The 26152-nt window shown below is 44.5% G+C and overlaps 1 protein-coding gene across 3 annotated transcripts in view; it reads left to right on the top strand.

Annotated features, from left to right (window-relative positions):
- The window catches only part of HDAC5 (histone deacetylase 5), a 118445-nt gene that overhangs the window by 7164 nt on the left and 85129 nt on the right, over window positions 1-26152 (top strand). For 2 of the 3 annotated variants that reach the window (XM_082194317.1, XM_082194315.1), the window contains exon 1: window positions 21583-21898. In XM_082194317.1, coding sequence (XP_082050443.1) covers window positions 21748-21898 — 151 coding nt within the window. In that variant the 5' untranslated portion in view covers window positions 21583-21747. Of the gene's footprint in view, window positions 1-4882; window positions 5103-21582; window positions 21899-26152 lie in introns of those variants that run through there. The other variant, XM_082194316.1, reaches the window with a different exon arrangement.

The raw sequence follows: 26152 nt of genomic DNA, 5'->3' as shown, positions 1-26152 counted from the left end.
GACCTCAGGGATGAGCTACATGTTCCATATATAATGGTAGCCTGGTAGTTCTTTTTTTCCCCATGAAAAGTTTTGTGGAGCAGAGGAAGCTGACTTATATCAAGTCAGTCTATTTTCCCGTGTAGCTCGGTATTGTCTAGTACAGGGTTTCCCAAACTTGGGTCGCCAGCCGTTTTGGGACTACAACTCTCATCATTCCCAGCTAGCAGGACCTGTGGTCAGGGATGATGGGAACTGTAGTCCAAAAACAGTTGGAGACCCAAATTTGGAAAACACTGGTCTTCTCACGCTTGCTCTCCAGGATCTTGGGCACTTGCTACTTCGGGATGCCAGGGATTGAACCTGTGGACCTTCTGCATTCAAGCCAGGTGTTCTCTGAGTAGTTGTCCCTCCCTGCTTTGGGAAGGGCTGATTGAGAAGACGATGAAACATTTGAAGAAGAAGAGTTTGGATTTGATATCCCGCCTTTCACTCCCTTTAAGGAGTCTCAAAGCGGCTAACATTCTCCTTTCCCTCCCTTCCCCACAACAAACACTCTGTAAGGTGAGTGGGGCTGAGAGACTTCAAAGAAGTGTGACTGGCCCAAGGTCACCCAGCAGCTGCATGTGGAGGAGCGGAGACGCGAACCTGGTTCCCCAGATTACGAGACTACCGCTCTTAACCACTACACCACACTGGCACATTTGAGGGAGGGAGAGACTCGACTTCTTCCTCACCTATCCTTTCCCCCACTGACCCTTCCTCCTGCTTCTCTGCTCTCAGGGCCAAACCATTCAGCACATGGAAGATCTCTCATGTCACATCTGATTTGGCCCTCAATCACTCTCTCCTAAAGTGGTTTTTCATTAAAGGAAAACAGAACGACCATCTGTCTTCTGTTGCATGCATCTGTGTTGTAGAGAGGGAAACGGCACTCAAGAGTGGGGAGAGTTATCCACCTCTCACCCCTTTACTTTGCCGCTGTTTAGCCCAGAAGGTGCGTATCCTCCCAAATTTGTAGTAATGGCTTAACATAATATTCTGTTGGAAATGTATGAGGTTTGCTTGGGTGTAGAGGCTTCAGGGATGTGAAGAGCTGCTTCCCCATACTGCAATATTTCTTAAATCCTTTTTGTTTACAAAGTGCCCTAGGTTGCATTTTCACACATGCAAGGATTATTGGAACTTGGGGTCACTTTGGATTTTCAGTATAATTTGGTCTTGGCATGATGTGGAATTTCCCCAGCTTCCAAGTCCAAGAGAGAGTCCATTAGACTCCCATCACTGTGAGATAGACAAATACTGGTAATTTATTACAGTCGGAGACCAGCTTATAAAACACACTAGGGGGTACAATCCCAGAAGGAAAACAAACATTTAAGACAATGTAAAACAATAAATTTAAAATTTATAAATGTAATAAATGTATATTCACTTAAAACATTAAGGAAAGCTACCGCAGATCACTGTGAGAAACCAACTTTGCCTTTTGCAGGCTCCAGTCACCTCTTAAAAAGGACATTGTAGAGCGGGAGAAGTTCAGAAAAGGGAAACCAAATGATCATGGGATGGAGTGACTCTCTTTAAGAGGAAAGATTGCAGTGTTTGGGACTTTATAGTTTAGTGAGAGGCAAAGAAGAGGTGACATCAGATTATGAAACTATGCATGTCAAGGAGAAAAGTTCTTCTTGTTCTCTTACATCACTAAAACTTGTGGAAATCCAGCTGAATGTCGGAGGCAGAATTGGTCAACAACTTTAAAAGAGCATTAGACATATTTATAGAGGACAAGGCCACCAATGATTACTAGCCACAGTGACTACATTCTACTTTCACTGTTCTACCTCCAGTTGCTGGGAATTGCAGGTGGGCTGAGGGCTACTGGACTCATGTCTGGCTTGCAGGCTTCCCTCAGGCAGGGTATTGATCAACAGTTTGTCCCTCCCTGTTCTGTTTCTATTCCCATATTCATACACACTCTGTCACGGTCCGGTCTACGGGCAAAGTCCCGGCTGAGGACGTCAGGACCGGGAGCAAGATGGCAGGGTGGGAGCAGGAACGAAAGTCCAGAAGCCAGGGGTCTGAGGGTCGAGAAGCAAGGAGTCAAACGCAGCAAGGCAGGAAACGTGTTGCTGTGGCAAAGAGCCGAAGGGAAATGCTGACCTTATATCCTTCCCAGCTCTTGCCACCAGGTGCTGTGAGTTACCAAGTGGCCTCACCTGTGCAGCCACGCCTTGCCTCCCCAGAACAAACTTAGGAAGGTCCAGTCCTGCAAAGCCCTACTGGTCACAGGGCCCGGCTCCTGCACACACTTCTGACACACTGCTTCTCCCTCATTCTTAGGAAGAAGCCAAAGTCTGCAGTTGACCCTCCTGTCTAACATTTTCATTTAGCATTTTTTTGCTGAAGGTCTCCATGCTAAGGTGATTGATGCCAGGGCTGCTCAGCTTTGGAGTTCAGTTGTGGGCTCATATGCTGGAATGCTTCTCTGTTTAAAAAAACTTTCTGTGGACCTGGAAAACAACTAGCATGTTGGAGAGGAAGATAAGCTAGAATAACACTCCTTGACATGCTGGTTTTCTGTGCTGAGGAGTATTTAATCAGGCAAGAGACTTTCTGCATTCTGAGAGTTGGACTTGTCATCTCCAAGGGAGAACTGGACTTGGGTCTTCCTCTTCTCCTTCAGGATCACTCAAGCTTTAATTCTTAGCCCCTATTTATTTTCTCGACATGGGTTGTGAATAAATCCTCTCTTGAATAAATTTAACTATCATCCTTGGAAATGAAGCTTGGAGGAATCAGGAGGACAACTCTCCGTTACTTGAAGGAGGTGTGGCAGCTGGCAGAGCAAGGAGTAGGATGACGATTCGGTGGGAAAGACACATATATTTTGGAATCCCTCTAATAATAATAATAATAACAATAATAAATTTATTATTTATACCCCACCCATCTGGCTGGGCTTCCCCAGCCACTCTGGGCGGCTTCCAACAAAATATTAAAATACCGTAATACATCAAACATTAAAAGCTTCCCTAAACAGTATGACTGGTAGACTATTCAAATACACTCTCCAGTGACATGGGATCACACCACAGATATGAGGTTATTATTGCGCAAGGACGCCAAGTATGGGAATATGGGGGTGAGGACATTAAAGCTAGAAAGAAGACTCTTACTGAATTATTTTTCCAATGAGATTTAGTACATTTATTGTATTTGTTGATATGCCTTTGACATGAATTTGGCTCTGGCTTGTTATATATTTTGATATACATGCTATGTTTTGTTACATTAGTTTTCATTCTGATATTTTGCGCCTTCTGTTAGCTACCTTGGGTTTCCCTTAGGAAGGAAAAGCAGGATATAAGTGATGAGACGAAATGAGAGCAGGTGAAATCATCCAGTCATATGGCTTTCAGTACCTCCATCATCATGGATGAGGAAACTGTGACCCTCCAGATGATGCAGGAGAACTCCCGCCATCATCCCTGACAATTGGCCAGGCTGGCTGGGGATGATGGGAATTGCAGTTCAGTAATGTCTAGAGCAGGGGTCAGCAAGCTTTTTCAATAGTCCCTCAGACCTTGTGGGGGCCCGGACTATATTTTGAAGAGAAAAAAAATGAATGAATTCCTATGCCCCACAAATAACGCAGAGATGCATTTTAAATAAAAGGACACATTCTACTCTTGTAAAAACATTCTGATTCCTGGACAGGATTTAGAAGACGTTTGGGCTGGATCTGGCCCCCGGGCCATAGTTTGCCTACCCATGGTCTAGAGCAGCCTTTCTCAACCTCTGGGTCCCCAGATGTTGTTGAACTACAACTCCCATCACCCCTAGCTAGCAAGGCCAGAGCTCAGGGATGATGGGAGTTGTAGTCCAACAACATCTGGGGGCCCACAGGTTGAGAACCACTGGTCTAGAGTGCCAGATGTTCTCCATCCTTGACACAGATGTTGATGATAGCAAGCCACATATCCCTGACTTTACAGACTTCTTGTCCTTCACCCAGTCCTGCACCTCCGCCTTCCTGATATTTCTTCTTCCTCATGATCTTTACATGTCCATGTGTTTTATTTATGGCAACAAATTGAATAGTCTTTACATACTGACTATAGTGTTGAAGAACTATTAATCTTCCCTCCCTCTCCTCAGTTACTGTATATCCTCAGTTACTGTACATTTGTCAAGGTGCAAAGTTTTCGGAGTTTGGTCTTTAAATCTCCTCCTTTTGGGGGGGGCTGCCCCCATATTCAGTCTGTTGCCATTTCACTGACTAACCTTATGCAGCATTGCAGAATCCTTCCCTTGTACCTTGGCTTCTGCATCCTCACCCTCTAGCTTTAATCTTGCCAAACTTCAGACCTGTGGTGCAAGGCAAGGCAACAATAATTATCCACATTCTGGAAAATGGTTGATGGTAGAGCTGTAAGCTGCAGATGGATTCATTGATTGCCCTAGGGAGTGGTCTCAGCTGATTAGTGAGTTCATGACAGAGAGCTTAGGCGTATGCAGAGCAGATAGCCTGGAGATTACAAAGTTCACAAGTGCAGCATGTGATCAAAGTGTTAATGAACTCATGGTCTCTTGGACAATTCAGGTATGATGTTTCCTCATACTGTATGGTGATTCCCATGGCAGGTGTAAAAAGAGGGACACTGACTGTGGCATTGGGGCTCCACAGCAGAACAGCTTGGAGTGGGGTAGCGCCAACTTTCTTCTCCCAGCGCTTCTCTGCCTTAACACAATGCTGATTGGAACCGAAATTGGCTATGTCATAGTAGGCCGATTCTATAGGCTGCTCATAATGCAAAACGGCTTGGTCTTGGCCAGCCATCTCTTGTTACTTGGCCACCTCTTCTTACTGACGTGTTCTTTGCTTTGCTTTTTGCCCTAGGGTTCCCTAGACGGATTTGCCCATTTGCCACAAGAGATGTCCCAGCAGTGTTGGCAGGACGGCATCTGACCAGCTCCGCCGTCAGCCCCCACCCCCTACGTGAGCGCTCTCCTGTAGGCCTAGCTCAGCTCTCTAAAACAGCTGTTTCCTCCTCTTTCCTGACCTTTCGTTGAGGAGCCACTTACCAACGCAGACAACATGAACTCCAAGAATGAGTCAGGTAGGCAAGGCAAGGGGTTATGGGAGGAGTAGGGCAGTGGTGGTGGTGCTGTTGCCTTCATAGCTTTTTGGGGGGGAATATGGAATTTGCCTGCTGGGATTTTGCAACTGTGCACTGGATGAGTGCTTAGAGTGAATGTTAAAGACATGGGGTACCTCCAATGTCAGTATTTAGGGCTTCTTTGCTGTATGACACCCTCACGTTTGAAATAAATGGAACACTTTGGCCTACTGTACCCTGTTCTTCTGCCAAAAATGCTCCTGCAGCAGCTTACAAGAAGAGGAGAGAAAGCAAACTCAGGCACAAAATTCTTGATGTTGCAAGGTTTGAAATGAGCTGGAAACAGACTTCCCATAATTCAGACATGGATGTTGACCCGGGCCGCTGAGAAATGATCTGGTGACCCAACATTCCTGGAAATGGGAGAAAACCTCAGCCGTATATGCTACTTTGTCCCACATAACTCCTGAGAACTTTACAAACTCCCTATCTGCATATCCTCAATCTTGGTTCTGTTTCTTAAGAAGGGCTTCTGCACCCGTCTTTTTATGCAGGGGTATTCAGCAGCAGCATGCTTCGCTGACATTGTGCTGTCTGCCTTTCCACTACAGTGAGGAGTAGCTACTGCAGTTCCTCTCTGCTTTGTCCCCAGGCTCTGAATAGTGGTTGTTCAATAATCCTGCATAATAAGTAGGGGTGGTTCAATGATATGGAAGGCAGAAAGGCTACGCTGTTCAACTGTTTCTGATCCGGAGGACATAAAGTTACACTTGCAGAGTGCTATCTGGTTGTGGCAGCCCACTGGTGCAACCGCCATTCTGCCACTGCGAACTTCATTCTTGGCATAAGGCAACAGCCAAATCTGGTGGGTGTCCTGTTCTTGCAAAATATGTTGTGCAGCCGATATTCTACTTGGTGACTAGTTTGTGCATCTCTTCTAGGAACAATTGTAACAGCAATCCCTTGCTGGTAAGGATGTATCAAACAGCAGTAGGGGCATAATTGTTCATAAACTACTGGGAAGTTGTTTGTGTGAATGCCCCTTCAGTGATTCTATATGGTGGTGGAATGTTGGGAAGAGAGAATGTTGGAGAGAGAATGTTATGAACCGACTAAAATCGCCTCTTGTCCCAGTGGTCCCTACTTGTCCCTACTACAGTGGTACCTTGGTTCTCAAACTTAATCGGTTCTGGAAGTCCGTTCCAAAACCAAAGCGTTCCAAAACCAAGGCACGCTTTCCCATAGAAAGTAATGCAAAACGGATTAATCCGTTCCAGACTTTTAAAAACAACCCCTAAAACAGCAACTTAACATGAGTTAAAACAGCAATTTAACATGAGACCATTGATCCATAAAATGAAAACAATGATCAGTGTATTGTACTATAAAATAAATAAGACGGTATTGTAGATGATAAAAATTGAAATTATTATTTTTTCTTACCTGCACTCATTGTTTGGATGGGGGGTCTTTTATCCATTTTATCCATTTCCGCAGTCACACAGTCAATCAGTATCTGAACTGGGTTCCACACAGTCATAAAAACAAATGAACCGGAAAAGCATCGAAAACAAAAATGCAAAATAAATAGCAAAAACAAAAGCACCAAACTTATCCGTTCAGAAGTCCGTTTGACTTCCGAAATACTCAAAAACCAAGGAGCAGCTTCTGATTGGTGCAGGCGCCCCAGAAACAATAACTGACAGCCGCATTGTATGTTCGGCTTCCGAAAAACGTTCAAAAACCAGAACACTTGCTTCCGGGTTTTCAGTGTTTGGGAACCAAGGCATTTGAGAACCAAGGTACCACTGTACAACGTATAATGCATGCATTATCTATGTATCTGGAGCAGCCCCTGCCAGCGGACACTTGCATAACGTTATAGTAACAAATTTACACCTGTGATCCCATGCACATCATGATATAATGCAGTACACATACATGCACATAGCTGTCCTCGCCTCGCAGCTCCTTGTAGTGATGAACAAAAGCTCCCCTTTCCCCGGGAGCTTCTGTTATTAGAACCACTGATATTTTGCCTTTCTGCTAAAAACATAGCACTCAAGGTGACTTATAACATCTTAAAAACAAGTCGAACACCACAACAAAATTGTAAGAGACAGTGCAGCAGCTAAATTCAATCACCAGTGAGCCATACAGAGTCAGCCTGTTTAGGTTCATCTGTTTTGCATTTTGGTGTCTGAACAACAACAACAAAAATTAAATAAAATTTCCTAAGCGCACATTAGCTGGTTGACTCTGAACTGCTTGCAACTAGCCATGAAGGAGCATTTAGGATTGTGCCGGAAAACTCGCTGGAAATATCTGTGCGCTGTGACAGTGCCGTTGAACTTCCCTGTGCCGAGGATGAATAGAGAAGAGTTTGAAAATGAAACGGCAAGCATCAAAATGCAGCCGTATTTAGAATACTGTATACAGTTCCGGTCTAATTAATTTTGAAAAGGATTAGAGTGGCACATTCATGATTGGCTCATTCATCAAGGTCCTGTAGTCATAATAGCTAAACAGATCCTTCATATTCAGAGGGATGTGCATGCCTCTGACAAAGTTTCTCTTGGGAGAAAACTGCTCTTGCCTGCTTTGTTCAGCTTCTTACAGACAGCTGACCAGTCATTTACTGGGAACAAAATGGTCTTATCCAGCAAGGCAGATCTTAAGCTCTTGAACGACGAGTCCACCCCTCATGGAGCAAAGGCATTTATAGCCAGCAGAGAATAGAGCCTAACTGTCTGTCTGGTCTGCCCGGCTTCAGGGACCCATGTAGACAGGCTGCCAGACCCAAATGCAGAAGCAATTTCAACAATCAAGGCAATTGTGAGTACGGTAGGAAGTTAGGAGAACTCCCAGGAAAATGCAAGACATTGGTCAAATTCACAGCATCATTGGACATGTTCATAAGCTAGATTTTCTGGTTTATCATACTGTTATGAGCAACAAGCAACATGCTTGTGCCACTGACCAACTGTTCCCGCTTCTCCCCTCCCCTGACACGAATGATATGAACAAACTAGGGAGCCTTGGCTTCCTGTTAACTTCTGAACCAGGGATTCTGTTGTTCTGTTGCTTCCCAATAAGCTGCAGTCTTCAAAGTAAACTGAAGCCATGGTTTGTTGTTAGCATGCTAGAGAGCAACAAACCATAATTCTTGGTTTGGACATAATGGGAAGCCAAGGCTTCCAAGTTTGTCTCACGTGCACCAGGGGAAGAGTGGTCGGCTGGCACACACTACTACACTTGCTTGCTGCTGATAAACCGCGAAAAGCCAGGAAGTCTGACTCATCATTATGTGAGGATTGCCTTTGCAGTTACTTTTACAATACAGTGGACGCTCGGGTCGCGAACGTGATCCGTGCGGGATGCATGTTCGCAATCCACAGCATTTGTGCGTCTGTGCACTCACGGGTTGTGATTCAGCGCTTCTGTGCATGCGCAAAGTGCAATTTAGCATTTCTGCACACGTGCGACCACCGAAACCCAGAAATAACCCGTTCTGGTACTTCTGGGTTTCGGCGGTTCACAACCCGAAAAAAACGCTACCTGAAGCGACTGTAACCTGAGTTATGACTGTAGTCTAATCCCAGCTGATCTTGTAAATCAAGGGAGAACTGGATCTAGATCAGGGTTTTCCAAACTTGGGTCTGTAACTGTTTTTGGACTATAACTTCCATCATCCCTAACTAGCAGGACTAGTGTCAGGGATGATGGGAATTGTAGTCCCAAACCAGCTTGAGACCCAAGTTTGGGAAACCCTGATGTAGATGGTGGGCAGAATTCCAAAATCTAACACCCCTGCATGCCAGCTTGGACAGGTGGGCAGAACTTGTTGGTCATGTGATGTAATAATGACGTTGGGTGAATGATACCTGCCAAAGTTTAGAAGGGGTTGCTCTAATGGCTGATCAGCTGGTTGGCAGTTAAATCAGCCTCCTTTGAATACATGCTTTCAGCACCAATCAGCTGATTGGCACTGGGAATGTGCCTTCGAAGATGTTTGCTCTGGAGATGAAGAAACGCTGTGTTTAAGAACGTTTTTAAACAGAGCATCTTCCCCCTGTAGAGGAAGCAATTTGGATTCAAAGTGCTGAAAGAAGCCATTTGAATCTAAACTCCCTCCTCCAGCCCCCTTGGTTGCACTAGGGGTATTTCATAATAATAGTCAGGTTTTTTTCTACAATCATGTGATGTATAAATCTTACAAAATGCCATAAATAAGTAATAGTACCTAATATGTATACTAAGCAGCAATGTCAAATTATATGCAATATCATCCCAGGAATGAACTTGATGGCACCTGTAAAATACAGAGCCTCATAACCTAAGTTATTACCTGCTCATACTGGGTACAATTATAAAACATAATACATGCCTAATAACAATAATCTGCTGAAAAATATTTTTTAAAGCAAGTTCCAAACTCACATGGAGGAAACATTAGGGAAAAAAATGACGAAATTGCTGCTAAAAATTGCAATATAAAAACTGGCTTCTTTGGTGCTGTCATTAGTGAGTGTGGAGATAGTGGTCTGGGTTTATGTTAACAACATTCCATTTTATAGTTGGGGAACTTAGCCATCCTCAGAGATATACAGATGCGTTACTGAGCCCTGTGGGACCAGGTCTCGGCTGCTCAGCTAGCAGAGAAAAATCCCCGAAATGATAGAACTTCCCTGTCTTGGTCTGATTGGCTGGAGCATTATATAATGCTTTCTGGGTCATTTCAGCCCTGGTCACACATGTTCTGCTGATGTGTCAAGACTGCTTTCAGCTCAGATTTGCATATTCCCTGCTTATCTTGCTTTTGATTTCTACATTAACAACACCGCAAGACAATTCCAACACGTGTGATCCATATTATGCAAAAAATATCTATATATATATACACAGTGGTACCTCGGGTTACATACGCTTCAGGTTACAGAAATCATGCTCCGGCGGCACGGCGGCGGCAGGAGGCCCCATTAAAGTGGTGCTTCAGGTTAAGAACAGTTTCAGGTTAAGAGCGGACCTCCGGAACGAATTAAGTACTTAACCCGAGGTACCACTGTATATATAAAAATCATTTTGTGGAAGAATCCATGCATCCTTTTCATATTAAGGGTCTTCCATTAAACAAATCGCTTTAGTGGCCCTATTATGAGCTTAATATCCAGAGAGGGAGCTGCAGCTCAGAAGACTTCCTGCCAGTCTTCTCACAAATGTGAGGAGGTGGGTTGTGGCTCGACCAGTGTGGGGTAGCGGTTAAGACGTTGGACTAGAATCAAGGAGACGCAAACATCACTGGGCAAACATTGGGCCGGTCCCTGCCTCTCTCATCCTAACCTGGGAGAACAAAATGGGGGAGAGGGGAAGAACAAGATGTGTCCCCTGTGCTGCTTAAGAACGTTACAAAAATGAACGGAGTACAACTCCTTTGGCATGACGTGTAGCAGAGGCGCTGCACGCCGACTTTCTCTTTGAATCAGCTTTGTAAAGGCCATATTAAAATGCTATCAACAAATGCCGGGAGGTGCAAGATGGCAGTCTTGACGGTCTCCATAGCAACGCCACATTTATGTCTACTTCTGGCCTAGCTGAGAGTAAGCCCCTCTCCTGCCTTGTGAAAGCTGCATCAACGGGAATGCCACTTTTTTTGTCGCTGCTGCGGAGCCCTATTATTTTCTTTCTTTCTTTCTTTCTTTCTTTCTTTCTTTCTTTCTTTCTTTCTTTCTTTCTTTCTTTCTTCCTTCCTTCCTTCCTTCCTTCCTTCCTTCCTTCCTTCCTTCCTCTACCATGTCCCCCTGACACTCGCTTGCTCTCTTATGTAACAAACAAGGGGGGTTGCTCAGCGCCGGTGTTAAATTAACACTAAGGGAGGCTCTCCAACAACAAGTGATAGTGATGCGCCTAATATTTCTGTAGTGCTTCCCCCATGTCTCAGTGCTCAGAATATTTTGCATAGATTTATCTTAATAACCCTTGCAATGCTCCTGTAAGGAAGACCAGTGTTATTATCATGTATTTGCAGACTGGGGGAAAGGAGGCGAGGGCTGAAAGATAAGAGAAGGTGCTTAGATGAGCTGTGGTTTGAGCTGAGGATTTCCAGCTTAATAGTGTTTGCTCTTAAATCTTAAGGTATATATTGTGTTTTTGGCAGAGTGCCTCTGTGCATGCGCAGAGCACATTCCTCTCTGCTGAGGGGAAGCCATAACACAGTATCAGAGTTGCGTGCTTTGCTTACAGAAATTCAGCTAAGAAAAGAAAAGTGTTTTAGGTAAGCCAGGCTGTTTCTCAAACTCTGTATACTTCTATAACCCAGATGTAGGGATTAAATTAAATCACGGGATAATTTTTGGAACTTGTTTTTAATACTCAGGGCTCAAGCTTCTCTACGTGAGGTTTTACTGAAGTATACCTTTGTGCATGTTCAGAGTGCAGCTGTTTCATTAGAACAATTAGCATCCCTTAAAAGGTCAGGGATAGAAGTCTGAGTTTCTAGGTCAAAGGATATATCTTTCAGGCCGGCTTGGGACGTTGGCTGTTCCCTTTTTATGGAGAGTCACCAAAATTTCTCCCCAGTTGCGGGATCATATGTGATCCCGAGCTGAAACTGGCTTTTAAGGGCCAGGACTAACCCCTAGAACACATAAAGCAACAATTGCTTGTAATGATAAAATGTGCCTCTGCAACCGTGCAAAGTGCCTTTCTCCCACAACTAGCACCCCCCAGATCTGGAACTAGGGGGCAGTACAGGCTGTCCTGGCAGAGGATCTGAATTCTAGGCAGGCTTCAAATACTGGCACCACTCATTTTGGAAACAATTCCTCCATTTTTCCTTCTGGGATGAGAGAAGTCTTTAGTAATCACTTTTCCCATCTGTCCTTTGAGATCTCCTCAAAGGATGAGCAATGTGGACGTCCAAATTAAATGCTGCTTGTTGACCACAATGCTGGCTGGCCCTCCATACAAAGAGGATGTACTTGTTCCTACCCTGAAAAGCTTATGTGCAGCCTCAAGGCCCAGTCTGAATGAAAATGATTATGCCCATACGGGAAATGTGCTCTGACTGCATCCAAAATCAATTGGGTGAACTTCTTGTGACACAAATAATGCATTGCAACTGTAAAACCGTTCTGTCCACTAATGCTATCTATTTTATTGGAGCGAGTGTTTCCTTGTCAGCCCCACACTTAAGCAATTTATAGCCATGGTTGCGGGGAGAGGAGGGACCCAAGTTTGGAAACATATGCACTATACCTTTAAAGTACAGTGGTACCTTGGAAGTGGAACAGAATCTGTTCCGGAAGTCCGTTTGACTTCCAAAACGTTCAGAAACCAAAACGCGGCTTCCGATTGGCTGCAGGAAGCTCCTGTAGCCAATTGGAAGCCGTGGAAGTCACATCGGACGTTCAGGTTCCAAAGAATGTTTGCAAACTGGAACACTCACTTCCAGGTTTGCGGCGTTCGGGATCCAAAATGTTCGACTCGCAAGGATCCAAGGTACGACTGTAGTATGATACCACTTTAAGCAGTCCTGGCTTCCCCCAAAGAATCATGGGAACTGTAGTTTGTTAGCTATCCCGCCCCGCCCCCCCATTCATCTTCACAGCAGTCACCAGCATATTTTAGCAAGACACCCAAAGACAATGGAAGGAGGATAGGAACGTGGCAAAGCATCCACAGAAGGTAACTGAGACACTAGATCAAGGTGGGTGAGATGACTTGGGTAAGGCAGAAAAGAGATGATCAGGGGTGCAAACATCTCAGGAGCCAGGTTGAGCACAGTCTGTCACCTGCTAAGCCCCACACCCTAGCAGGGGACCCCTGTGAGCCCCATAGGCCTGCAGCACTGCTTTCCCTCTCCCTCTGGCCTAAAGGAGGTGAGCAGTTGAACAGTGGTGGCTATGAGGAGCAGCAACTGGTTGGTTGCCCACTCTCTGCCTCTAGCAAGGGAGTTGGTGGTCTGGACTGGCCCAATATATTTTGCTGCCTGAGGCAAAGCAAAAAGATGGCGTGTGGCGTTGTGCAGCACTTCAGCCCCTGTATATTGATATTGCTGGTTTTTATTGTAAGCCTCTTAACTTACTGGGCTACTGCACCATGGCAGACTCTTTTGGCCTTAGTATTGTATAGTCTATATGCCATCCCCACTCCCCAAACAAGCACAAGGTCTTTTTCTTGCAAAATAGTTATCTCCATGATGCAAATGCTTGTATGTCACTTAAGAACATAAGAAGAGCTATGCAGGATCAAACCAAAGGTCCACCTAGCCTAGCAGTCTGTTTCCTTCACTGTCCAACCAGGACATGAAGGAAATAACCCCCTCCTATTGTTGTTTTGCTTTACAGCAGTTAAGATTCAAATACATATATTGCCTTTGGACTTGGAGCTTACAGCATATAGCAGCATATTGAAAATATTAAGAATAGCTGAAGTGGGGATTTGGATCTGTTTAATAGAAGCAGAGCTGGAACCTTGTCTCTTTTTCTTCCCATATAGCCTTCCTAACCACTGGTTTAGAGCATCAGGGCTAAGGACTACTGTTACCTCTGTTTCCAAACTCTTTGTCAAATTTATGGGGAGAAAAATAGGCCGAGTAATGTTTCTGCCAGTTGACAGGTGCTTTGTGTTTGCGTTTGCTAAGAGAGTTCTTCACTTACAATCTTGTGATTAGTGTTGTTGTGTGATGTTGCTATGGGCTATGTGAGTTGTTGCTTTGCACCGAGGTATAGTTGAGTCACTGGCCTGCTTCGCACATCACATTAAACCGTAGTTAAAAATACCGCTGAAATTGTGTGTGTTCTGCTCCTTCCCTGCTCCTGCTGGGAAACAAACCATAATCTGGCTTGCCATGTTTTCTGATTTTAAGCTCATGATTTGCAGGCCTGGAAGACATGACAAGCTAGACCATTACTTGTTCGTCCGGGGCAGCAGGAGTGGGGAAGGGGCAAAGCACCTGCAACTTCAGTTGTTGTGTCCACTAATAATTATGGTTTATGTTTTAGATATATTTTATTAAATTTCCAGAAATTTCACATAAACATTCCAAAACATAATAGATTTTTGTTTGGTTTTGTTGACTTCCTATCCCATTTTCCATGTTTTTCCCCCCTCCCCCTTGCTATCTTCCCTCTCTTATATCATAACAATGGTACAATAATCTCTAATATCTTCTGACGCTCATAGTTCAAATCGCAAATTCATCATAATATTTCTTTAAATAGTCCAAAAAGGACTTCCATTCTTCCATAAAGCAATCATTGTGAAGTTCTCTTATTTTAACTGTTAACTTTTCTGATTCAGCATAGTCCATTAAACCATAATTATTGCCACTAATAATTATGGTTTAATGTGATGTGCAAACTAGGTCATTGTATAAAATTACACTTGGCATAGATTAAACATTTCTCCCTTTCTCATAGTGCTAGAATTCGTGGTTACAGTAAGCCCACATCTTACGCAGGCAGTACATTCCAGGGATTGTGCCTAAAGCCAAAACTGCGTATAGTCAAAACACATTGGGTGCAATGGCGGGTGGGATTGCAAAAGACTCTTTCCCTGGATGCCCGTCCCCTTTCTGCCCCCTTTTAATTTTATTTATTTTGTCGTGCTCATAAAGCTGAATGTGCACAAGTCAAATGCATGTAGGTTGCAGTCTTATGAGTAGTCAGTGAAACCGATGGGTAGTAGATTCAGGAGAAAATCTATTTTTATGTAGTGCATCAGGGGTGTTGCTAGGTGCTTTTGAGAAATCTGGGTATAGGCACAGGACTTAGATTTGCATAAATGCATAGAATGTCTCTGGGCAAAGTTAAGAAGTGGGTGGCTGGGGTCTCACCAGCACTGATTATGGCTACTAGCTAATGTAGCTTAAAAAGAGGATTAGACAAATTCACAGGTGATAGATCATCCAGTCAGTAGCTATTTGTCATGATAGTTAAATGGAACCTGTGTGGTCCTGGGAGTATACCACTAAATATCAGCTGTTGGGGAGTAGCATTATAAAAGGGTCGGCTTCCCAGAGGTGTCTTGTGGGCCCTTGGGGGGAAGCAGGATGCTGGACAAGGTAGGCCTTGGCCCCGATCCAATTGGCCTCTTCGTGCATTCTTACATAGTGTAGGATGCTGACCTCGCTGGTATCCATGTGACTGTCTTGCTGGATCGGGACGCGGGTGGCGCTGTGGTCTAAACCACTGAGCCTCTTGGGCTTGCTGATTGGAAGGTCGGCAGTTCGAATCCCCATGATGGGGTGAACTCCTGTTGCTCTGTCCCAGCTCCTGCCAACCTAGCACTTCGAAAGCACACCAGTGCAAGTAGATAAATAGGTACTGCTGTGGCGGGAAGGTAAACTGCATTTCCGTGCGCTATGGTTTCTGTCACGGTGTTCCATTGCGCCAGAAGCGGTTTAGTCATGATGGCCACATGACCCGGAAAGCTGTCTGTGGACAAACGCTGGCTCCCTCGGCCTGAAAGCAAGATGAGCGATGCAACCCCATAGTCAACTTTGACTGGACTTAACTGTCCTAGGGTCCTTTACCTTTTACCTTACCTTGCTGGATCAGGCTGTAAAATTCTGTGGAACGGGTGACACATTAAGGCAAGGGTAGGCAACATAAGGCCCGTGGGCTGGATACGGCCCAATTGCCTTCTCAATCCGGCCCGCGGTCGGTTCGGGAATCTGTGTGTTTCTACATGAGTAGAATGTGTCCTTTTATTTAAACTGCATCTCTGGGTTATTTGTGGGGCATAGGAATTCGTTCATTCCCCCCCCAAAAAAAATAGTCCAGCCCATCACATGGTCTGAGAGACGGTGGACCGGCCCCCTGCTGAAAAAGGTTGCCGACCCCTGCATTAAGGTGATTAAGGGTTAGATTATTTAGGCAAGGTTCATCTTTGGGTATTATTCAGTTCTAGATTTCATCTTAGACAGTCAGGCTCAGCTTTGGGTTTTAATCAATGCTAGATAATGTTACAGGCTTGCCACCACTAGAGCTTGGCAAAATGGATAAACAACTGTATGTCACCAAATACCTTGCAGCTGTTCAGAAAAATTACCGTATTTTTCGCTCTATAACACGCACCCGACCATAACACGCACGTAGTTTTTAGAGGAGGAAAATCCGTAGGCATGCCACCCGTAGGCATTCCCTCCATAACACGCACAGACATTTCCCCTTACTTTTTAGGAGGAAAAAAGTGAGTGTTATGGTGCAAAAAATACGGTAAGTAGGCAAAATTTCCTTGTTCTCCAAAGAACGTAAAAGCCACACTGTTCTATAGTTTACAGCGGAAAAGGAGCTCCTAACCACAAACCTCTGGATCTGAAATGTCTGTAGCATTTACTTTTCCATCCGCTGCGATCATTTTTCCTTGTTAGAGTAAATCTTTCAAGGTTTCTTTTTTTGGGGGGGCGGGGAGTTGTTATTGAGTAAATCCTATGTTAGAATGACCGTTATCATGTCCCAATGTAATGGACAGGAGTTTTGCCTGTGGTAGATATATTTTTGCGTGTCTCTCCTTTGAAAAAAAAGAGAGAGAAGAAATTCTTACGCTTCTAAAAACTTCTTCAAACATAAAACTTTACAAAAACATGTTTTGCTGTTTGATAGCAATATATTTTATCTACACTCCTGAAACAGCACACTGCATGTTACTTGCAAATGTAACAGATGTATTAGCTTGAAGGAAATATGCCTCAACCTTGAGTTACATAGACAAAATATTGCGGGCGTACTGTTGAGGAGGTGTTATTCCCTCATAACAAAAGCCTTCCTCTGCGGGGGAAGATATCTGGATCCGGCAACAGCAGAACATTTGCCCCATGAAAATATATTCTCCTGAAAGGTCATTTCAAAGCTTTTCAGGGCTTGGGGGGGGGATATCACTGTTTGCAGCCTTGGTAGTTGCCTTTTCAAACATAATTTTCCTTTTGCACAATTACATGGTAGCAAAGCAAAAAAATGTATGTTTGTCCATCTGCTTTCTGGCTAGGCAGGGGCAGTTTAAGACAGGAAGCCCCGTGGTGTGGTGACTGCTCCTCCTGAGGTAAAAATCAAGGCCTCAAGGTGAGGAGGGCAGCCATGTGGAATATCGCCTTTCCTTGTATAGTGACCCTCTCCCTTGACGTGAACCAAAGGCCAAGCATGCAAAGAGGGGTGTGGGGACGAAAGGGCTCCTGTCTTCTCTCGTCCCATCATGCCTATATAAATAGCTTATTTGACGTCAAGTCCAAAATAAAGTCCAAAAGCACATGAGGGGGGGGGGTAGAGGGAGGGGGTAGAGTGGTCTCAGAGAGCTATAAATAACGCAGGGCTATTTTAAAAGCCTAGGTTTTAAATTAACGTGCTGGTAAATACAGGCCTTGCTCTTGACCTGCCTCGAAATATCCAAACGGCTGCAGTGATACGCAGTCTGTGACCTATTGCTATAGCATGTGGGGAATATGAAGAGCAAGCTTGAGTTTATAGGACCCTTATTTCTGAGTGGGCCGTGGCTTTTCAGTGATTCAGCCACAAGCCTTTCTCAACTCCACCTGGCGATGCCATGGATTGACATTCTGTTTTTCCATGTGCATCTTGTTATCTTGGCTGGGTTGGAAGCAGAGAGAGTGATATATATACACCTGGGAACTGAAAGAGCATTGGATTTTGACTCCTCCACTGCCCCAAATTAATTGCAAGGCCTTTCTCCATCTTTTGTTTCCTGTCTGTGAAAACAGGATTAGCAGTGATCTATTTCTCAGGGTTGCGAGCATGATTTAACAACCCCCTATCTTATGCAATAAGGATATTGCGCAAGTAAGATTGCTAACCTTCTCCCTCTGGACAATCCTCCTGCTCTGACTTCAGTACAGAGTCATCTAAGATCTTGCTGTTGATAGCAAAGGATTTCGGTAGGCCTGCAGCCCCAGGTTTTGTGATGAAGGGTCCTAAAGAGGAGGAGGATAATTGTATAGCTGTAAATGGTGTGCCGTAAATGTACGGTATCTGAAGTTATTAATTTGTATTGGTTCGTGACAGAACACTGCCTGCCTGCTTTTAATTATATCTTCACAACTAAGAGGGCTAAAGACTTGAATACGCTTTAAAAATTTAAGGTAAACATGCATGAACAGCTTTGAATATATTTGTGTTTCCTTATCCCTCACAGTTAACATTAAGGGGGCATGCCTCCTGCAGGCAGGGTGCTACCACAGTAAATGAAAATAGTGAATAGCCACTGAGCGCAACTGTTGAGGCTTGAGGGATATAATGGTTTGGAAGAAACTGAGCAGGCATTGCTGAATCTCTTATGGGTCAGAAGTCAGATATGTTGGTGTTTCTTTAAAAAGGGGTGTGATGTGGGGAAGGCCTCAGAAGATCATTTCTGCAGTTGTCCTACACTTGGAGGCTGGGGTGCTCCAAGCAAGTTAATGATCTGCATGATCACCAAGAAGGAGAAGGAAACTGAGCATGGCAAGCAAAAGAAACAGTGTTGACTAGAAGGTCACTGCTTTGTTTTGTTTAAAAAATAGAAGTACAGTATATGTACATAGGAAAACTGGGGGTTCTAGAATCCTTCCCTTCCACCCCTGCAGTTCTGTGATTCTCATACAATAAGGACTGCCTCTTCGAAGATGGTGCCTGTAACATACTAAGGTGCTTTGTCAGAAGATTGACTCCATAACCTAGTCAACACATTGCAGTGAACCATGGGCATGGAGCATCTAGTTTGCCACTCACCTAGTTTGCCACTCACCCGCGATCATGGTTTGTTTTTCTCCAAACAAACCATGATGGGTGAGCCAAGAACAAACCTTAATCTTCACATCATAATGTGTTTGGGGTAAAAGCAACCAAAACAAAGGAGAATACTCCGCAAGAGCATAAGAAACAATATATGTTTGTTTTGCATGCAGTCTTTGTTTTGTCTGCTTCTAAATAATTTTCGATACCATTTTTGTTGTTTTGGGGTTTCTGTGTTATTGTCTCGAGCAAAACAAGCCACAGTATGGGTGTAATGCTAAGTCAGGGATCTTGGCTTGCTGATATCAGAGGAGTGCAGTAAGCTGTGACATGCGAACACAGCTCGTGTTGTCCACATGCATTGACTGGCCATGGGTCTCCAGGGTTGCTGGCAGGGCTCTTTTCAAACTCTGCCTGGATATGCCAGGGTTGAACTTGAAAACTTCTCCACGCAAAGTATATGCCCTGCAACTAAGCTATTCCCCCACTCCCACCCCCGAGCTTACCATGTATGGTATGGAGTGCATGCATGCCTGGGAATAAGCGCTACTGAACGTAATGGGGACTTACGTTCTGAGTTAAATGTGTAGGATTGCACCGTAAGGCAGGGGTCAGCAAACTTTTTCAGCAGGGGGCTGGTCCACTGTCCCTCAGACCTTGTGTGTGTGTGGGGGGGCTGGCGGACTATATTTTGAAGGGAAAAAAAGAAAATGCCCCACAAATGCATTTTAAATAAAAGCACACATTCTTCTCATGTAAAAACACCAGGCAGGCCCCACAAATAACCCAGAGATGCATTTTAAATAAGAGGACACATTCTACTCATGCTGATTCCCGGACCATCTGCGGGCCAGATTTAGAAGGCAATTGGGCTGGATCCGGTCCCCGGGCCTTAGTTTGCCTACCCATGCCGTAAGGCAGCAGTTCTCAACCTGTGGGTCCCCAGATGTTGTTGAACTACAACTCCCATCACCCGTAGCTAGCAAGGCCAGAGCTCAGGGATGATGGGAGCTGTAGTCCAACAACATCTGGGGACCCACAGGTTGAGAACTGCTGCCATAAGGGATGTACATGCACAGGGCTTGTGTTAATAAGAGCTGGTGGAAGGGATACCAAGGGTTTCAAAAACCTTTGAAAATCAGAATGCTCTTTGGACACCACACTGGTTATGAAGCAGCACACCAGTCTACTGTTTGTTATTTACTGGGAGGGGCAAGGATGGGCCAGTACAGCATCAGTTAACTCATTCAAGATACTCCATGTAATAAAAAGGCATGCTTTATTAATTCCATTGACAACAATTTATACCTCATTTGATAGTCTTACCTTCTGTCTGTCTGTCTTTTTCTCTGTGGTTTTTTGTTTGCTTTTATAATCAGGCTCCCAACTGTTGAATATAAGCAGTGCAATACTGTACTTTGTGAAATCTCAGGAACCAGAGATTTTGGAGTTTGCAAATTTCCAGTGGCCGGGAAGTTGCGGCTTCAGTGCAAATGCTGATATACAGTTGTACCTCGGGTTAAGTATTTACTTCATTCTGGAGGTCCGTACTTAACCTGAAACTGTTCTTAACCTGAAGTACCACTTTAGCTAATGGGGCCTCCCGTTGCCGCCGCCGCGTGATTTCTGTTCTCATCCTGAAGCAAAGTTCTTAACCCGAGGTACTATTTCTGGGTTAGCGGAGTCTGTAACCTGAAGCGTCTGTAACCTGAAGCGTCTGTAACCCGAGGTACCACTGTACATAAGTTGTCCATAACTGTACACATGACTTATTTGGACATAACGTTTTAGTTACTGTGATGTTTTTCTTTGTTTTGTCTTGTTTTGTTTTGAAGAGTACATGCATCGTTAATATCTCTTAACAGTTGATGTAGGATTGCGGCCCTTAGCTTTCCTTTTTAAATCACGCCCCCCTCCCAAGGAATACACATTTGAAATCACTGGGCTTTAATGAACTGGCCAGGCTCCATCTGTAGGTAGACTGTGGCATCCACAACACAGAAGCAGCCATCCCACCCCCTTTTGTTCTTGCCTTGCTTCCCCTTCTCTTGGCTTGGCAGCTGGCACAGCCTTTCCTCCCCGGGGAATCTCTTCCACTGACCCCTGTGGTTGAAATGCAGCTTCTGATAGGCAGGCAGCTCCTCTTGCCTGAACCATCCCAGCTCCCAGAGAGCTTGGCTGGGTTTATTTATAGCTGGCTCCTCCCCTACGTTCTATTTCAGGTCACCCCCGGCAGAAGCCATCTCGCTTGGTGGCAGGGATGAGAAACAATCGCAAGAAGGGAGCCTTGCGTCTCACGAAAAGGGGCCTTTTGTGAGAGTGCCAAAGAGCCGTGGGCTCTCCTTTTTTGTTCGATCTCTCCTCTGCTAGAGACTAGATTCATTGCCCTGGTGTTTTGGGTTTTTCTTTTTCATGCCTGAGGAGATGTTGCTTCAACCCCTCCTTCCCTGGTGAATTGAGCCACACCTGAGATGTAAACCTTTTTATCCCCCCCCCCTTTGCATCTTTTTCTCCTCTGCCTCCTTCTGCATCTTCCGACTCTTCTCCCCTTTCCTTCTGGAGTTGAGAAAATAGTTCTATCCCTTCCACTTCTTTCCCCTGCAAGGAGATTTTCATCTGCAACTATTTTGCTTTCCTTCCCTGGTGGCTTTGATTTATTCTTGGGGGTTTTCCTCGCCACTGCCGCTGTTGCTGCAAAACAATTCAACTTTTTTTCCCAAGAAGAAGACAACGCTTCCAGAAGAAAACAGATGTGTGTGTGTTCTTCGCGGCTGGCTTGAGAGGGGAGGGGATGTTGGATGGTTTGAGATGGCAATATAGCCTCAAAAGAGACACCTCCCCGAAGCCTTTGGTTGTGCAACGACGGATTGTCGTAAAGGGAAGCTGCAGTGGAATAACGGCAGTGTTTGCAATCACTCCTTGGCATGCTTCTTGTATCCTCGGTGTGGGGACTGCCAGAGATGTTGCAGACAATTTACGAAACTGAATCGTGTTTTTCTTCAGATGGAGTTTCTGGACACGAGCCATCGCTGGAACTCCTGTCACGGGCACAGATCCACGCCATACCTGTGGCAGGTGAGTACCATGTAGAGTCTGTGAAACGGGCTTTAAGGGTAGTGATTTTTAAAGTACGGTAGTCAAGTGTGTTTGAGGTTTGGTCTGGAACTTGGGACAATGGGACATAATGAAGTGGCTGATAGGTTTAGTGCATGGGGGAAGGAAGTGTCCCTGAACATCTGAGCCTCAGCAAGGGGGCTTGGTTTTGTATAGAACCTGGTTCACGTGTGGCTGAGAGAAGAGCTGGACAAATCCCAGAGTCCTAGAATTGCCCCCATCTAGAGATAATGTAATATTTGTCCAGCACTTGAGCCTAAAACAAGGAACGTTCATTCTTAAAAATGTGATGCTATCACTTCGGACTTCTCAATATGTTTGTACCCCCTGGCTATGGATTTTCCAGGTGAAATTAATTTTAGGTTTGTGGTGAGTACTTGATTTGAACCAGGGTTCAGTTCTAAATGTTTGTAAACACTAGGGTCCAACCATGGCAAAGTAGAGTGCCTCTGATCATGGGAAGAGTGTTCCTCTCATCATGGGAGAACCACAGTCAGTTTCTCCCCTACACGAGAAAATTAGGATGCCAGATTTCCAGCACTTGAGGTCCAGCACTTATTTTTAAAGCAATTAACCCCTTGAACTGTAGCTTGACAGGACCCAGAATTGTTTTTCAAAGTTACTGCTCATCCCGGAGCACATTAAATAATAAGAGTGCTCCATAGCATGTGCAGAGGGCATCTCCATTTGTTCAGGCTTAGCTTTATTATTCTGTTAAATAACCTGGATCAGCCTTTGCAGAATGCAAAATAGCGAAGTCTTGAATTTCAGAACCTGATAAACAGTTTGGGATTAGCGGGCCCATTTTGATATTAAGTGGTAAAATAGATTCTTTTGTTGGTTCTGACTAAAAGTGAAAGTTATTTGGCCATCTCTTTGTAGCTAAAGTTTGCAGTATGTTCCTCTGGTTGGGATTGATTTGTAGGCTGGGGAGAGTCTAGTCTGTTTTCCTTCTGTATTCCCATAAAATAGAAATAGCAAAAGAGCAACTCGGGGCTTCCAGCCTGTCATCCTTTAGCATTAGTGCACCTTGATGCATGGTGAACACATCAGGGTCCTGCGCTGAACCTTTTCTCTCACTTATCTCTTGCCCATAAGTCATATTCTGTCATCTGCTGGCATACTAGGGTTAGCCATCATGCATGTTTCTGCACATGGATTGTATTTGCTGGAATGGAGTGAGAGTCTGTCTTACTCCAAAAAACGTTCCAACTGTCTCAGAGCAAGGGAACAGCCACATTTCTGAGCTGAAGTGCATTTGTAAATAAATCCACCTGAAGTGGGAAAGATGGAAATGCATTTCACACTAGGAAATCTGGGGTTATTAAATCACAGTTGAGCTGAGCCCTGTTCTGTGCAGTACTTAGCATCACAGTTAATCCTGGCTTGTTCCTATTTTATACGTTGTGCAGCTCGCATGAATGTAAAAGGAAGTCCTGACCTCTGAAATTGCTCAGCACCTGAATATTAATTCCAGGAACTGCTTTCTTCTTTTCCATAGTCTTTGGTCTGCAAATGTTATGAAGGGTGTTTGTGTTTGCTGGGACATTAACTGGGCTAGTCTTGCTAAGTGAATGGCTTCTGGGGTGGGGTGGATCTCCCCACCGCAACTTCAGTGCAAAAGGCTATATTGCAGTACCACATCTGGAGTTTCAGTTGCAGCCCATTAGATTCAGGATTGTTCTCCAATCTTGGGCCTCAGGAACTGGCACAACTTAGAGGGGGATGTGGCATTTCATCCAGGTGCCTCAGACTTCTCAAAATGTGAAGCTGGTCTCATTGGAATTCGAACTATTTTCCCAGAGCTGTAAAAGGACATACACTCATAGGTCTTGATCCTTATCTCATTGTTGATTACCCAGTAAAAGTCCGGTGTGAGAACAGGTTGATACAATAAAAATATGGGGCATAATTCATTTCCCCGTGTGGTCCTGGAGTCTCTCTTCTCCCTTCTCTTCCCTGCCAGCTCTTGACTGTAAAACGCAGTACCTGCCATGGGAGGCTGGTGATGACCTCTCCCATATATAGATGCAATGGGCACACACTCTTCACCAACCAGGGCCACACGCACAAGCTTCTCTTGCTTGGAGCACAAACAACTTGCACACGCATCTATGGTGTGGGGAGAAATGTCTAGGTTTCCATGTGGGATGTGCTTCTGAGCCTTCCAATAATAACATGTGTATTGCCAAGTGCTTGTCCCTAGCCAGTGGGAAGGAGTGGTCCTCCTTTGTGTCTGTTTGTGGTTTTGAGATACCTCCTTCCTCCTTCCTCTGTAATACGTGGCTCAGTCATTTGAAGCATCCAGAACTATTTATTCTGCAAGTATTTGCTGTGGCACAAATGCTTTCTGGTAGTGATGGACTGGTGTCTGGGTTTCATGAGCCGAGGGGAGGTAGGGTCAAATGCTCCTTTGTTCGTTGGGCTGGGGTTTGGATAATGACCCTTACGTAACTGTGCACAGGGGTTCCTGGAGGAAAAAGGCAAAAACAGAGTCTTTCTGAAGGAGTGGAGGTTTTTTGTGCCTTCATTTGCAAACCCAGAAAGATGTCACAGTGTGGAGAGCCTTGTGTCTGAATGAGGCTGTTGCAGCTAAATTATTTATTGCAGATTTTATTTTTAAAAAGCTGGATGGACATCTGCTAACAATCCTCCTATGCCTAGCATATTGTTGGAGTTAAAACAATTTATTGGTACTTGGGGCAGTGCTGCATATTGAGAAACTCCAGTGTGCTCACCACAAAGAAGTGTGTAAACGGATTTAAACATCTGTGCGCGTGCATCTAGGGAAATAGGTGTTCAAAGATATGTGCCTGGTTGACTTGTGCAATTTACGTGCTTGTTCTGGAACACATCAGGGTAACACTGGTACCTGTGCTGTAATCGCAGCCTGCTGAGGAGCTCTGCAAAGAAATGAGTTGCCTAGGGAAGTTATGTAATCTCCTGCCTTGGGAGATTTCTAGCTGTGGTCTACACATGCAGCAAAATGAGGTGGGAATGAGATAGTAGAATGGACTGTACCACTTTAGACTACAGGTGGGAGAGCACATTTTTGTCGTGTACCCCTGCACAAACAACAACAACAGCCTACCTGCAAGCAATTACTCCCTGCACAACAGGAAGCATACCAGACTACACTACTTCCTTCAGTGTGTTAGGGTGTTATGTTTTTAATTAATTTGCAGGAATTCGTTTATTTTTCACATAGGGGAGCATGAAAAAATGCAACTCCTACCTGCAGTTAGAGCATTCTCTATCCCTTAAGTATTATATCACCTCATACTGCTGCATGCGTAGACCAGGCCGAAGTCTTGGAATCTATAACAGAAGTAGGAAAAGCTGGAACAGAAGGGAACTTGTCTGCTTTCCTTGTTGTTTTGTAAAACATAAGCCAGGTTTGAGTCAGAGGTAGCAACTTTGTTGGGACAATTTGCTATTTCAAAGGTTGGAAGAAAGTTGCTGAATCTCACAGCTGACCATATGTTTGGAGTTTGCATGTGTGTGTAACCTTAACCAAACCTCGCACACTAATATCTGTTTTTATGTTTCTTTAGCTTTTCTGCATGGAGATTTTCAGGAAGCTGCGCCTTGGTTTTCGAAACGTTTCGGGAGTCGAACGGACTCCCAGAATGGATTAAATTTGAGAACCAAGGTATCACTGTAACTCCCACCATCCCTGACTGTTGGCCGTGCTGACTGGGGCTGATGGGAGTTGGAGTCCAGCTGCATCTGCAGGGCACTATTTTGGCTACGCCTGCTTTAGGTACATAATGTTCTGCCACGGGATCTCTTTCATCTCTGTGTATCTGCAGAGAGTGTGATATTGCTAAGGCATCTATTCTGTGCAGTGCTATGGAGACCCAATTGTCCATTTCTGTAACATTGGGTTGTGCTGATCTGGGAACAAGGGGGATGTTCCCAGATAAAAAATCTAGAAAGGAAATCTAGATTGGGGACCCCTGCACCTATGCTAAATGTTCTCCAACAGTGGTCCCCAGCTTCATTTAGGTAGTCCACAATGTGTCTGTGGATTTGTGGTTGAGGAAGAGGGACAATACACCCTTTGCATTAAATACTCATATTGATCTTTAATTGTATTTTTACTGCTGCTTTCGTTTCTTGGAATGTATTATATTTTTATTGTACGTACTGTGTTGCCGTTTGAATTAAAATGGATTCAGATTGTAATACAACGAAATACAACATATAAGCAAT

Source organism: Podarcis vaucheri (genome assembly GCF_965113315.1).
Source record: "Podarcis vaucheri genome assembly, chromosome: 13".
NCBI classification, from domain to species: Eukaryota; Metazoa; Chordata; class Lepidosauria; order Squamata; family Lacertidae; genus Podarcis; species Podarcis vaucheri.
Note: the sequence above shows the minus strand (reverse complement) of the source record. Positions and strands in the feature narration are given on the sequence as shown.